We start from the raw sequence: 15,591 nt of genomic DNA, 5'->3' as shown, positions 1-15,591 counted from the left end.
CTTAAAATCATGTCAGGTGATCAGATACTTTTTTCCCTGATATGCTGAGGGTTGAGGCAAGTTATTTATTCACTTTGTTAATTTTTCGTTCTAATACTGAATGAGTTGATACTCTGACTGCCCTGGAATGGTGACGACTCGCTGTGCCCTGAGAATAGCCAGGTTTAGAGTTTGTTTCCGCATTATATCTCTACGGTTTGTACATTCCGTGGAAGGTGACAGGCATGGTGCACTCCACCTCGGCTCTGGCCACCTCCGACAGGTCCTTGGCGTTGAGGATCAGCATGTACCCTGGTTTCGCAGCGCCAGGGGCAACCACGATGGTCAGCAGGACACCTGTGGGGAAACGGCACCAGCCTCGGGTTACAAACCCACACGCAGCACGTTATTATAACCCAGCCCACATCCCTACGTTACGCGGCGGAGGACGTACCATCGTCCTCATCCACGGCGTCTGGGGTCGGCACGAACAGCGGCTCCGACGGGTAGGAGTCCGGCTCTTGCCACACCCAGGTCTCCTTGGTCTTCACGTTCAGCTTGCAGATCTGCAGTTGGGCAAAAGCCAAGGTCACGGAAGTCACAACATCATTCTCCAATATCAAAGGCTCCCCTCCATTCAGTAATAGGTATCGTTTATGGTCAGATAAACATGCCTCTGTCTTTAACTTACCCTGTCAGGGATGAAGTGATTCAGACCCAGCGCGTAGGCATAGGTGTAGTTCTTCCCACTGTACTTTCCATAGTTGATCTGAGGGAACTCAAAGGCTAAGAAAGACAGGGAAGAAATAGCAATGGTGGCACCAATTACCTGTATGCTAACACACTACTGTATAGCACTGATCATGATGTAGATGTTATAGGCTCATGAAGGTTCCAGCGTAGGGTTTGTGTTCTTCTCACCTTGGCGAGGTCCAGAGAACAGCACCTCAGGCTCCAGCCAGATGGTCCCATCAGAGCGCATCACCGCGGTGGCCGTGGTGTACGGCAGGCTGATCAGGTTCTTCCCCTGTTCCTCCTGTCAACACCAGAGTGTGTGTGTGTGCGTGCGTGTGTGTGTGTGTGTGTAAGGGAGAGATTCTGATCAGTAGTTGTTGGGTGCCACGTAGCATTGTAGCGTACCAGGTTTGTAGGGTGAACCTTACCTTGTGGATGTCCAGTGGGATGACGTATCTGCGCACCTCCGGCTGAGGCGCCATCATGGCTGCCTTCTTCACCTCCTCCCAGTTGGCCCTCAGGTTGGCCAGCCACAGGTAGTTGTACACAAACTCAAACCTGCAAGCCAGAGACAATAAGAAATAGGAAAGTCATATCGGCTTGAACTATATCAAATCATACAGTAAACAGAACATATAGACTTTATGAAAGTGATAGAATTTAAAGACAAATAATTAGTCGTTTGATTACCCTTTCCATGCGCACAGGTCAACAACAAGGAAGCCTTGATCCTCGTAAGTATTGATGTGATGGAAGATATTAATGGCAGCACCCCTAAACTTGTGATCAATGTACTCTCCAGGCTCTTTCTTGGCAATATGGAACCATGTCTGTGAGATATATTGTAAAAGATATGCCATTTAACCACAACATCTGTTTGCTGGTAATGTATGGCATTCCAGTGTTTGTATAACTAAAAGACACCACTAAACCCAGGTCCTCAAAGTGCTTACCCCAAGGAGTTCGTTGGACTCAAAGCAGTCCATGTAGTTGGAGCCACGGATACTCCAGGCACTCAAGAACTTCAGCAGGTTGATTTTCACCGGGGTCTCCACAAAGACAAAGTAGTTGTCCGTCATGCCAAAGCTGAGGGGGACATGCAGAAGGCTTATTGATCTGATCACTCGGTTAACATGATGGATGTGAAAGAACCAACATACCTGTGCACGTAGGAGGGCTTGAACCTCTCCGCGCTGGGGAACTGCACCACCACCTTGCACTTTTCAATGGGGTCGGACTTGTCTGAGGAGACACAATCCGGGGGGCGCGATGGGATTTCCCAACATTGTCCAAGAAAATGTAACAATTCAACACAACACCTCCTCTTACATGGTCAACCCACCTGGCTGTGTGGGAGGAGTTTTGACAATGTTGTAGGCCAGCGTTGCACCTTTCCCCATGCAGTTTCCAATGTTGTAGACTGTCCCATCTGGCTCGATGTGTGGGTGGGCTGTCAATCCGTTGATGTTAACATAGTTGCACAAGTCAACCTGTGTAAAGACACAAGGAATCCATGGATGAACAGGAAGATAATAAAAACTGTCCCCCGGATATTTTGAATATACTGTACATGCAAATGGAGATTCAGTCTGTATGCGAGATTGTAAAGACATACAAGGAATGTGTATGGGCCCTTCAATTCCAAGGAAAGTACCTTTTTCAGTGTTTCCAGGGTGTCCGGGTCGACTTTGGTGATGTAATTGGTTTCTGTGACGGCATAGTAATCTTCACCAATGGGGTAAACATTCACCAGGCAATTGTCCGTCACCTCAACACCTTTGAAGTATGAGAAAAACCTGTCCATAGAGGGAAATGTGCATGAAAACACAATAATGGGTAAAAATGAATGCAAATGTTACTGTAAACTTTAAATTTAAAATGCAATATGAGCCATAATATAGAGAATCACATAGGGAAGTGAATAGTGAGGTGACAGACCTGGAGAAAATGTTTTTGCATGGATCTGGATAAGCAAAGGTGCCAAACTCAGTGATCACCACACGTTTCTCTGTAATGGCTCTCACATAGGCATCTGTTCTGACAAACCTGAGCAAAAGGTAAAGATGGTGAGGACATTGGAGACCATGGGGTATAGTTTTCTAAGCATTTGCAGAATATTGAGATGTGCTTAATTCACAAACTTAATGAGGGCTCATACAATTGTATATGTTCTTACTTGCGGAAGTAGGTGACCTGTCCATTCTTGAAGTCAAATTTGTGCATCAGGGCCTGGCCATCAAAGAGGTGGTAGAAAGGCTCATCCCCAACCTCAAACAGGCCAGGGCCCAGGCGGAGAAGACTTCCCTTCAGAAATGAAGGAATCCGACCTGTAGACACAAAGATTAGGCTTTACTTTAGCAATCCAATAGTTGATAAACTTCCCATTAATTGGAGAACATTTCTCAAATAATAATTTATTCTGAACTCTGAACATTATTAAGTAGAGAATTCCACCACACCTATGATTGTAGCAGGAAGAGGCTCAGCTAGGTCCTCACATGTCTCAAAGATCTTCTTGTAGTTGCCAGCAGGGTGTTCAAATCTAGAGGCACATAGAGGATACTCAATTTAGTGAGCAAATCCAATTCATAAGCAATTATTACCTTTATAATCATATATATATATATATATACATTTCTGCCTTGGATATGTCCAATCCACTCCCTCAAAATACAAACAAAGACATAGTTACTCTTCATTAGGCATGTTCAATGGCTTTAGAATCATGAATCAAGTATTTATTCACCCTGACTGATAGGTTGTGAATTCAGTTATTAAGAGAAAACCATGCATGACTCACCGGCTGACCATGTTTCCTGCTGGTTGTGGAAGCACACAAAGACACACACAGAGGTGGCCTAAGTTCTGAGCTGGATGTCTTCTAACTCCCAATGTGTTTGGGGTATTTATATGTGTAGTCAAGTTCTGCGTCACTGCTCTGTGTACCCTAAACCATTCCCCTGACCAATCAGCTCGCACAGTGAACAAGAATCCCATTGTAGCAATATCCTTAGCATGCTCTCTCAATTACTACCCTCTGAACACGGATTTATTCCCCAGAACATTTCACAGATCAGAACTGTCAGGCATGTGTCGCAATAATACAAATGATTGTAAGAGTTGAGAAGAACAGCATCAAATAATGGATACATTATTAAACATATGTGATACTTTATATTATAACTTGTCTATGCTTTTTTTTTAAACCATCAGTAGATAATTAACTATAAATGAATCACTTATAAACAGTTCTAAATGACCAGTAAATGATGATATGATTCTATATAGATAGAACTTATGTATGAGGGTAGGAATCAAACCCATCACACAGATGGAGCTTTACAAACTTTGCTAACCCTAATCCTAACCCTAATAATACATTTGCTATATCAGTGCATTTATGGGAATCACTGTAGGGAGGTTTGAGTTTGGATATGCTTCAGCCTCAGAACCTCATGGTTCTGTGTATACATAATAATTTATTGATCACTTAAAATTATTTACAGACATTATTCAATTATCTATAAACTTAACAAATAGCGTAGTATTCAGTACATCACTATGGTTGTTTGGGGTGACTCTGGTGCATTCACAGTATGGTCTTTAAAAAATGCCAGCCATGTAATCCTTTTTTCTTAGAATATAGCTCAAACAGATGTTATTCAAAACTATAGACTTCTCGTTCATCATTTTACATTTCTAAAAAACAGAGTTGGGATGTTTCAGCCTTTTCAAATGTGTTTACTGTGTTTCTTTGTTGTTACTTTATGTGTGGTAACTGGATGTTCACTTGCCAGTTCTCTGGTGCCTCTTCCAGTCCAACGCAGCTATAATCCAGGTTGGGATTACTGTGGGTATGGGCTGAGGACAAACACCACATTGTTTCTCAGTCCCTTGGGAAAAAGTCAGGGCAAATGAATTGAGTGTCATAACCAAAGTTCAGAATGACTCACCCAATTATTACAACACAATTGGACTCAAAAATATTGTCAGAATTATGGACATTTGATTGACATTCACTGTAATTTATAGTTTATTTATGATTATACCTATTGTATCAAACATGTAGGCCTATTATTAGAGGTAGAAGAACATTTTCAGGGGGAAATTATCTTGACGAGACAGTTTGGGAAATTGTCAGACAGTCCCGAGGCTATAGAGAATAAACCAGGCCAGGTCCAGCCTGGCTTATGTGCATGGCGGGCTTGTTTCTGTTCAGGACTGGTAGGACGGAGCTAGTCATGCCACTGAAATAGCTGTGAATTGAAATGACATGAAATAATGTCTGATAAATTAAGATAGGTCTTGTCGCCTGGACACATCAGTACCAATGCTTCCAATGCTAATCCAGCACAATAAGAGATGGATAGCCAGTTAGCTCATGAGCTCACAACAACTAGCAGCAGCTTCCATAACATTAATGGTAGTGGTCAGTGGCTAAAGCAGTTACACTGATGATTCCTGTAACGTTAGCTATTTTGCTGTAATTGGTTCAACTTCTGTTTCTGGACAAAGGTAAGGGATAAACCCAGATAACACAAGGCTAGCGGACCTTCAGCGGGTCCCCAATGGATGAGTTGGTGGACCTCCGGCGGAATATAATACAAGGCTAGTGGACCTACAGCAGGTCCCCGATGGATGAGCTGGCGGACCTCTGACTGAATCTGCTGGCGGGTTCCTGGCCATTTGTGGTGAATAAGTAGACCAAGACACAGTGGGTTATCTGGACATCTACTTGATTGAGTCAGCAGGTAGAAAAGTTGATTGTAAATAGTTAAGTGTTAATAGGCCTCCTTTTACTATATATATATATATATACATATATGCTATTGATATTATATTGATATGAACATATGAAAGTAAAGTTAAGTATTTGCCCTTAGAAGTAAACTGTAATTAAAATGGTTCTTAGCTAAGTAACCTAAGTGTAGGCAGACCAGAAAGCCCAACCGTAATAATATCACAATTGAACAATTCTAAACATAGTACTGAACAGAATAGGTAATACTCAAGTCTTGATTGAAACTTTTCTTAAATGCTTTATTAAAGGAGAATGCTCTTTTTCGACAACCTTATTTATGGCATATTATAAGACGTTTGACTCACCAAGATAACTTTGGTGTAATTCGGAGGCCTGTAGAAGAAATTTAAAATCCAGCGCGAGCCAAGTATATCCATCTAATGGCGGCAGACGGGGCACCGAGAATGCAGCTTCTAAAAAATGTATTTTCGGCCGTGAAACGGTTTTCATCAATCTATTTTTATGAATCGCTAGTTGTGCTTCCATAGAGCGAGGGCATGTTGTGGTTTTCACATGCCTCTGTAATATGATCTTTAGAAACGTCTAATAAAGCTTCCCCATTTGCTCCAGCATGCATGCGCACAAAGCGCAGACTGGCTATTCTCCGTCTGTAAGCTACACTCACGGCTCACATTCTCTACGCTACGATCGGCTTCCATCATATTCTAAGTCATCTTCTATATCATCAAAATCTGATAATTATTCAGCCATATTGCACACAATATTGCAGGCACCAACAAGCCGATCATAGCGTAGAGAATGTGAGCCGCGAGTGTAGCCTTTCTGATGATGTCCTCAGTCCAGTCCGTACGCTTAATGGCTTGTAGCCACAGGCGACTCCGGTTCCTCTGAAAAGGCCGGTTTCCTCTTGAAACGAATAAAGTTTGAATCCACTAGAGCGCCGATTTGTACACCCGTAGACGCAACAGCCAGACATCTTGATGGTATATAAAATACTAGTCTTTGCACTAAAAAACTGCTCTTTACTGCTCTTTGCTCTGAATTCGTCTGTCTCCCCCTGCTACTGTTTCAAGAATGTGTGCGCATACTAGTGCTGACATAGGCTGTAAAAGGGTCTATAATTAACAAATATCACCCACGCTTGTTTATTTATGGACAGTGGCTCTACCACATAAATTCAATAACTGACATAGAACCACCAGGTAACCACATTTTTACATAGCTTCTATAACATCCAGTGACAAAATACTGTCCACACCAAGGTTTGAACTCACAACCTTCACAACCAGCACAATGCGCGTGCATACTTGTGCTGACGAAGGCTGTAAAAGGGTCTATAATGAACAAATATGACCCCTGCTCGTTTATTTACCACATAAATGCAATAACTGACATAGAACCACCAGGTAACCGCATTTTTACATAGCTTCTACAACATCCAGTGACAAAATACTGTTCTGTCAGGGTTTGAATCCTCAACATTCAGTTTGAGAGATGAACTACCTAACCACCAAGCCATTGAATATCTGGGAAACATGAGGTGTCATAGATCTTTTGATGTTCTGGGACCACTGCCTCTTGTGGTAGCAACATAGAACTGCAGGTCAACAACGGGACGGAGGCACACAGGTAGGGAACCAGGGAGGAAGCCAGGGAGGGAACCAAGGAGTGACAACTGCTGGACATTTGCTATTCAAGGTGCGCTGGCTTACAGCCACGCACAAAAACAGGGCCCACGCAGTAAGCACTAAACGTCATCACAAAGCTTTGGTGAGAAAGATAAGGCCTATTGCTTTTGACACACTTAAAAGGATCACTTTGGTTCTACACAACATTCCAGCAAAGCTTTGCATAAACCACTTGGCAGCCTTGCAACACAAATGCTGGAGTATTCTATAAATAAAATAACAGCCAATACCCCTTACAAAGTTAGATGAATAATAGCCAACTTGGCATCCAAGCGACTTTCAAATTAGTGACACCAATCTTTCAGACCCATTGGTCAGTGAGGTGTCACAAAGACCCACGTTTAACATGAGCAGTAGACAGCTGATTATAACCATAATATTTATTGAATGCCAACTATTACCTGACAGACAAAAAAATACATAGACTGGCCTATTTGCTTTTTCAAATTAGGCTACAGGCTATTGTATCAACATAATTGTATGCCCAAACTACACACTGAGGACCAGGCTGCCTAGACCTGTCTTTATTTCAGAAGCCTAATCAGTAGGCCTAATCATTCTTGACAAAGGTTGTATCAGCCTTTTTTGTTTGTTTTAGAGTTAGACGTTTTAATGTGTTGAGTTTTCGGTTGGAGGTTGACCTCTGTTGGCTGCCACCTGTACCTGCATATCAGTATGTCTATCTAAATAGATTCCTAAATCCACGGTAACATAAATTGCACAGTGAATGTATTTAATTGTTTCTTATTGAAAACATCAGCCTCGGAGACAGACGTGTTGGGAAATCAAGCTCTTCTCGGTGACTGGGGAAGCGGAATAGAGATCAGGGACAAGGAGAAAGCAGCCTCGCTTGAGCTGCAGACAATAACTAGTGCGCATGCGCTTTGGTAACGCTAGCCAGCTACCGATGTTAGCATCCGCTTTATGCTAACTCAGAGTAGCTAGTCGGTCTGGAGCTCTCTGGTTGAGCTATTTAACTCATGATTTAACTAGTTATTGTACCCGACCTAGCTGAGTCTACATTTCCGATATTACATCGATTATAGATATTCAGTCGTTTCTTTATTTGATTAAACAAATTTATTTGGTAAAATGAATTGCACAACGAACGTAGTTCAAGTGACCAATGTGTCGCCAAGCACAACATCCGAGCAGATGAGAATGCTGTTCGGGTTTCTTGGAAACATTGAAGATCTCAAATTATTTCCACCAGAGTAAGTTGCTCATTGGCTATTTTATTCAAATATATAATGTTGTTTGTAAATTATGGCGGTTATTCCGTACACAGGTAGTAGGTCAGAAATTAAATGGCTGTCGTTAGCTTGTGTTCGCTTCCTAGCTAACTGAGCTATAGTTGGGCTTTGGGCCGCCCAGGGCATTTCACGTAACCTTATTTGCTGTGGGGCCCAAGCCGTTTGCAACCAGTCGGGTTTTAGTTTCTGCTACCTACTAGCTAGCTAGCCAGTAATTCATCTTTCTAATCTGAAACCGTTTAAAACTAACATTTATAATTCCCTGCAGTGAATCCCCTCTACCGGTGACGTCGCGTGTCTGCTTTGTGAAGTTCCAGGCGAGCGAGTCCGTGGGAGTGTCCCAGCATCTGACCAACACTGTCTTCGTGGACAGAGCATTGATAGTTGTCCCTTTTGCGGAAGGTGCGTGCCATAATGTTTCTTATCATGTATCAATGGTTGTTGATTGTATGTTCTAAGGCGGGAGAGTGAAACCCCACTGATCACAGAAAAAGATGGAGAGATACTTGTGTCTTTTTGGCCAGTTTATTTCCCTCGCCTCAGCTGGTGCCTACCGATGATTCGATTGGATGTCTTGTTTTGTGATCAGTCTCACTCTCCCTCTGCTTACGTTCCCATAGAGAGGGGTGTTGGCGGGCACGTCAGCCGAGACTTTTGGTATACTGTGGTCCCACCATGCGCCATAGCGGTGCTCGCACCCGCTCACCTCCAAAGCGTTCAAGAACTGGTAACTCAACTAGGCTACAGCCTAATTTTGGCTCTCATTAAGACACAAAGCTGTCACGCCCCTCACAGTTATCATGGTATACCAAAGTCTTTTTTTAAGGACCGGGACCTGACCGACACACCCAATACATGGGCAGGACGAACCTAAAACGGGGCAGAGGTGAACTTGACTGTGTAAAAGTTTAACCATGCTTTTTATTTTCTCCCCCATATCGGACTATCCTTCATTAAATTTCTCTTGTTATTTGTGTGTGTGATTTTTGTAGTGGAGAAGGCAAAAGCAGAGCCCCCTCCCTGATGGCTGAAAGTGGTCCTCTGCCTGCCAACAGGGGGACTGTAGACAATTACAAAAGGCCAGCAAGCATTCAAGCCCCCCCCCCCTATCTCTCTCTTTTGTGTGTCAACTCTTCTTTCTCTCTTTCTCTCTCATTCTCTCCTCTAGGTATTTTAGTGCAAGTAGAATGCAATCGATACACTCTGTTAGAGGCGTCATCATCACTGCAATGTCAGTCTATTTAACTAGTCTGATTTATAAGTGAAAATATTATGAGAATTTACCTTTTACAGTAAGATTTAAGCCAGTGTGTTTATAATCAGAGCTGTGTAATTGCCAGTCTGTTTTTTTTCTATGAATTGGATCCAAATGGTAAGAAGAGTACCAATACAATGAGTCACTCAGAAGATATGGCGGCACACATTTGTTCCCCTTCATATCGAGACACTTCCTGGTTAAGGGATATATTTTGGTGAAGCATTCCTGCCAAAACTAGATCCACCTACTGTTCACCCACTACCTCTAACATGACACGCTACCTCTTATAAGCTAGGCTACCAGTCTGTGTTTTCTGTGTTAACAAGTTGCTGTATCTTGTTGTTGATTGTCTCAGATATCCACTCCACATAACATGACATTGGTGCAGTACTCTCTCTTTAACAGTGGTCTTTCTTTTTTGTTGTTGTGTTTTACAGTTCTTTTTCCTGGCTCTGCCAGTCCTGTATACCAGGCCCTGCTGAAAATGCCACCCAACCGTTTTGTCTCCTGCAGCTAAATTCTCTCACCCATGTCCCTTTTCTAAATGTTGTTATGTTGCTGTGAGTGTGGAATGTATGTGTGTCCTCTGTTGAAAAAGCAGAATTTGTGTTAAGGGTAAATTAATTGAGATTCTGCTTGGGCATTGCATCCTATTGAGATGTTATGTCACAGTTCTGTGATTTTTTTTTACTCAGCTACAATGAAATGAGAGCTTTTGGGGCTTTCAGTTGTCTGAGCCTGTTCTAACTTACTATCAAAGCAAAACGATTCTAAACATTCAGTGACTATTATGCCATACTTGATTTGTCTCAAAAGGCAATGGTTATTGGCATTGGTTATAAACTGACTGATGCAGTGACAGGTAAGCTACTTAGAAACAGTCTGCAGCACTTGATGAGAATTTTTAGAAAAAAAATATTCAGTGTTGTTTTCCCTCTGACAATTGTCTTTCTGGTAAGTAGAAACTCAACCTGTACAGTATTACTGCCAATTCTCTGAAATTCTTTGTTTTGTGTATCTCGATTTTTCTCTGTGTGATTTTAGTAGCGAAGCCGGCAACGTGAGTCGCTTGTTCTGTAAGCATCTATATGAAAATTGAGAGCACACCCCACTGGAGAAGCCGCTGTGCTTGCTAACGTTTGGTTCATGACTTAAAAAACAAGTTCAGGTGATAACATCTTGGCAGTGTTTATTGGAGTAGTATTTACTGTGATGTTACCCCAACGTAGTCATTCTACTACCATGATTAAATGAATAAAGGGAATTCTTCATAGATCTAGCAGCTATTGAAGGTAACCGTAGTAAGACCACAACAAATGATTGTCTTTTTCGGTGTTTGCCTTGAGAAAGTCATCTTTTCTTTCTCTTTTTGCAAAATGTCTCTCCTCTCAAGTTGAGTGTAGTGTGGAAGTATTTTTCTTCTCCTAACGCGTTTTGTTTTCCCATAGGCGTTATTCCAGATGAGGCTAAGGCTTTGTCACTGCTGGCGCCAGCAAATGCTGTTGCAGGGATACTGCCCGGGGGAGGACTTCTTCCAACACCAAACCAAATGGGCAATCCATCAGTACGTTCACAACACTGTCCTACCTAAATTCTCCTAAATTGATTAATTTTAATGTTATATTATATATTCTGTGCATTGTTTTTCTTGATGCATGGAAGATAAGTTCTGAATGCCTGTATTAATAATAGGTAGCTATCATAAGAACACAGAAATCTGAACCCAATGCGAGGGCTCTCTGATCTGTTTTGGTTCTCTGCAGATGGGAGGCAATCCTTTCTGCGGACCCAACATGGACCCCATGGCTGCTTTTGGATTCCCGGGACCCAACATGAATCCCCAGGTGACTGCTTACTGGAATTACATTTTATGTTGGTAACTTTTAGTCCCTATACCCTATACCCCAAAAATGTAAACCGTAGGAGCAGTCTACTGCAGTCAGTACTTGTACTGCTTCCATTTTTAACTTATTCTATTCTCAACATTCATAACAGTCTCTGGCCGCTGATCAGCTGTTGAAGTTCATGACGTCTGTGGATCCAAAGTGAGTCATTTCTTAACAACCGAAAAGTCCCAGTCTGCAATATGTTAGTTTGATGTTATCTAAGTATCTTTATATTTGCTCTGACAACTTACTGTATACATGAAATAATAGAAAATATGTCTCCAGTGATCAGACATTTATTTTGTGTTATCTTCTAGTCTAATGTGTTGACTTTCCTCCTCTTCAGACTGAATCACATGGCTGCAGGAATGAACATGAACATGAACCCATGCATGAAGCCGGACCCCAATAAAGAGATCGAAGAGGCCATGAAGAGAGTCAGAGAGGCCCAGTCCCTCATCTCTGCTGCCATCGAGCCTGGAAGTAAGTGGCTACAGCTTGTTTATCATTTTTGTTTTTGTAATAACTAGGGCTGTCAATTTTACGCGTTAATTAGGATTAAAGGACAGGTTCGAAATTTATCATTATAAGCCATGTTATAAGGTTATTTAAGATCATACACAACGCCCAATATCAAAGTTTATCAAACGGTGCACTCGAGATATAACCCGTCGCCACTAACACACTCAATGGATCCATAGGTGCATAGAAAAAATCCCTAAAAACACCATAAACTCTCATTTTCAAAGACAGGAAACTCACCGAGTGGTCACTGGTGTGCATTGATGTTCTGGCCAAAAAATGGCCACAGTTGTTTATTGATCATATTATATCCATTGATTTGTATTAACAACAAAGCCAGAGATGTTTAGATTCATCCGCGTCCCATATTTGTTTGATCAACAAACACTTCTTCCTAACATCAATGAAAAACCAGCTGCAAAGCAATCCTAGGCTTCTCATGTCATTGTATGTCACACAAAAGCATCTTTGCCTTCAAACAAACTCGTGAAGGCAGATAATCAGACTTTGCTTGGCCCTCTAAATGGAAAGTTTACTTTAAAAAAAAACAACTCCCAGATGGGACAGTTGATGAGAGCGTGGTCATGTGCAATATCCAAGTCTAAAGCCGCGGTATACTTGCTTTTAACTACGCGTCTGCCACACGTCTCTTGCATTCCTTTGGAGAATTGACTGCGGTTGGCTGTTCAGTTCCTCAGAAATTAACGCACAGCAAAATATGCACCTGTCTACATTGTACAGTACGTGTTGTTAAACCGTTAGTATACCGCAGGCTTAACTCTTATGTGGTTCTGCAGATAAGGAGAGCAAGAGGAAGCACTCCAGATCCAGGTCCAGGTCCAGACGGAGAAGATCCCGATCTCGCTCCAAACACAGGTGAAACATCCATCCTATACTCCAGTCATGAACGATTGTCTTTGAAAAAGTGGTCGCAGGAAGATTCCAGGAGTCATTGGGCTCTACATTTTGGGCTTGATTCGAGGTAGCCCTGAATGTGTGTATTCAAGTTGGGGGCGGTTGACCTATATATGTGCGTGTGTGTGTGTCTGTGTGAGCAGGCGCTCAAACAGCAGGTCGAAACGGCGTTCACACTCTCGTAGCAGGAGGCGCTCCAAGAGCCCGCGCAGGAAGAGGTCCCACTCCCGGGAGAGAGGCAGACGGTCCCAGAGCAAGTCCAGGTGAGCCGTGTTTCACAAACTGTCACTGTCACTCTAAGGGGGCGATCACACCTGGGAAAGACGCTAGAAACGAGACGCTAGTAAAACCATTGATTTCCTATGAAGCGGCGTGTCTGACTGGCGTTCCGGCGTCTTTTTCGACGGGCGTCTTTCAAGCGTCTTTTCTTGGAGGCGCGTCAGTTTTGACGCGCGTTTGTAGACGCTGAATAAAAAAAAAAAAGTTGGAACTATTTTCAACTTTTTGAGCGTCAGACGCGAGAAGCGCCATTTCGTCATCGTCATATTTGGCCCAGGCGTTTCAAGCGTCTTTGAAGCGTCCGCGTTTCCAGCGTATTTTCCAGGCGTGATCGCCCCCTAAACTCTGATGACCATGGGAACTAGGCTACATTTAATCCTTATCCTCAAAGCATTTTCACTCTAGTCTAACAGAGGGGATGGTTAGTCCAGCACAGGCCTTAATAAGCGCTTTCTGATTCCCAGAGACAGAAAGAAGGAAGAGAGGGAGAAGAAGCGCTCCCGAACGCCGCCGAAAAGCTACAGCACCGCCAGGAGGTCCCGGAGTCCGAGCCGGTGAGTGCACTTTGGGTCACCGAGCAGATGGCTGGCTGCAGATCGCGGCTGACTACTTCCCAGCGTTTGTAGGGAGGCCAACAACCTGTCCTTGAGTGGCCAACATTTCTATTAGTCCAGGGCTGAGTTTCCCAGAGGCATCGTATCGCTACGTTCATCATAGCGCTACGGTGACCGCCGTAGCTTACCTATGAACATAGGTTCCGATGAACGTAGCGCTACGATGCCTCTGGGAAACGCAGCCCTGATATGTCGAGGTCTCAGCCTGACTAGTTCCTCTGAATTCTGTTGGACAGAAGGCACAAGAGGAGTGCCAGCCGATCCCCTAAGAAATCCCCCAAGAGGAAGGTCTCCAGGTCTCCCTCTCCAAGGAGGTCGGTCTCTTCATTCAATGTATTTCAGGGTTGTAAGGGTGTAAGCTGGTACACATGCCAATATTTTGCCCATACAAGAGATCCAAATAATCACATCGCAGTTGTCGTAAATAAAACGTACCGATGCTGAAACTGCTCAGACTGAAATGTAATTTCGTCAACGAGTGTCAAAGCCATGCAAATGGCCGACTGAGCGTTTGTATTGAATGTTGTTGAGCGTTACCCCACTTTGTTTACAGACACAAGAAGGAGAAGAAGAGGGACAAGGAAAGAGAGAAGGACCGCGAACGCAAGAGCGACAAAGAGCGCAACCGTGAGGAGAGGGAATGTTCCATGAGCAAGAAGAAGAAAAGCAAAGACAAGGAGAGAGAACGAGAGAGGGACAGGAAATCTGACGGAGAGAAAGGAGATGTAAAGGTTTGTGGTAATTACTCAAAATATGATGTCCGGCAGGGTTTGAATGACTCACTAAAGCTAGGAGTTCTACCGATGCCGTCAGGCTATTTGTGTCCAGTGGTGAACCCAGGAATCTGAAAGGAGCTGCTCTTCTTTGTCCAGGTTACGAGGAACTATGACGAGGAAGAGCAAGGCTACGACAGCGAGAAAGAGAGGGAGGACAAGAAGGATTCCGATGATTCGGCCGTGTCGCCTCACTCCGTGGAGGGCAACGGTACGGACCCACCGGTGAGGGCGGCCAAGCTCAACGGAGACGATCACCGCGAGGAGGACATGGATGTCAGCGACTGAGCCGGCCGCCTCACAAACGTCCTGAAACACAGTCTAACGTATTGCCATCCATTAATCTGTCACCGCTCATTTAGTAGAGAAATTGATCAAATAGATATACTTCAACCTTTACTGTTTTCTCCCAGTTTTGGCATTTTCTGTGAATGTTGTGTAAATTATATTTTGAGCAGTGTGGTGAACAGATGAAAATGTGAAAGTGGTTGGAAGATCATGTTCTGTAATTTTACATGAAAGCTATTCTGGTTGTGCTGCTGTTCTTTTTTTAGCATAAGCTTGCAACTTGATAGTGGAATATGTCTATCTTTATTGTTTATCGAAATTCTACAGATTACTGGATAGAAGCCAATCGTTTTCACCACTTTGAAAATGTAACGTTTGTTAATTCTTTAGTTTTTTCCTTAGATTACATGGTGGCTAAAATAGCAGTTTGCTGTGGGTTTTGCTTTTCATGCTTGAATTTGTGTAGTCAGCTCTCTTCACACTCCTCCTGTCCCTCATGTACATGCCATCATGTACATATCCCGTCCATACCAGTGATGTGTTGTGGCGCTATAGCCCATCCTCTCCCACCTACTCAACCTATATTCTGTAGATCTAATGCTTATTGTGAATATGTATTGTTACCATTTTTTTATACAA

The 15,591-nt window shown here is 43.1% G+C and overlaps 2 protein-coding genes across 5 annotated transcripts; one reads left to right on the top strand and one right to left on the bottom strand.

Moving 5' to 3' along the window:
• Positions 1-190: 190 nt before the first annotated feature.
• On the bottom strand, positions 191-3,711 carry rpe65a (retinoid isomerohydrolase RPE65 a; the record flags this gene model as incomplete). Its single annotated transcript, XM_084458225.1, has 15 exons — positions 191-336; positions 434-545; positions 671-765; positions 901-1,015; positions 1,143-1,272; positions 1,405-1,544; positions 1,668-1,800; positions 1,875-1,956; positions 2,057-2,204; positions 2,369-2,510; positions 2,653-2,760; positions 2,891-3,041; positions 3,174-3,276; positions 3,515-3,533; positions 3,680-3,711. The coding sequence occupies 15 exons, from the start codon at positions 3,709-3,711 to the stop codon at positions 191-193; spliced, it is 1,656 nt and encodes a 551-aa protein (XP_084314351.1).
• A 4,378-nt stretch (positions 3,712-8,089) lies between these two features.
• Positions 8,090-15,569, top strand: LOC311325692 (uncharacterized protein). 4 transcript variants are annotated; one of them, XM_084458430.1, is made up of 12 exons: positions 8,090-8,378; positions 8,686-8,819; positions 11,124-11,239; positions 11,439-11,514; positions 11,666-11,720; positions 11,908-12,044; positions 12,881-12,959; positions 13,142-13,261; positions 13,742-13,831; positions 14,128-14,205; positions 14,445-14,622; positions 14,764-15,569. In XM_084458430.1, exons 1-12 carry the CDS (start codon positions 8,257-8,259, stop codon positions 14,950-14,952), a joined length of 1,374 nt encoding a protein of 457 aa, XP_084314556.1. In that variant the 5' UTR covers positions 8,090-8,256; the 3' UTR covers positions 14,953-15,569. The 4 variants fall into 4 exon arrangements, with proteins under 4 accessions (XP_084314556.1, XP_084314557.1, XP_084314555.1 ...); XM_084458431.1 differs by having other exon boundaries at positions 11,439-11,519; positions 11,671-11,720; positions 13,748-13,831; XM_084458429.1 differs by having other exon boundaries at positions 11,439-11,519; positions 11,671-11,720.
• Positions 15,570-15,591: the final 22 nt, after the last annotated feature.

This window comes from Borostomias antarcticus (assembly GCF_949987555.1).
Source record: "Borostomias antarcticus genome assembly, chromosome: 24".
NCBI classification, from domain to species: domain Eukaryota; kingdom Metazoa; phylum Chordata; class Actinopteri; order Stomiiformes; family Stomiidae; genus Borostomias; species Borostomias antarcticus.
The sequence above is the reverse complement of the archived record's forward strand: the minus strand, read 5'-3'. Positions and strand labels throughout refer to the sequence as shown.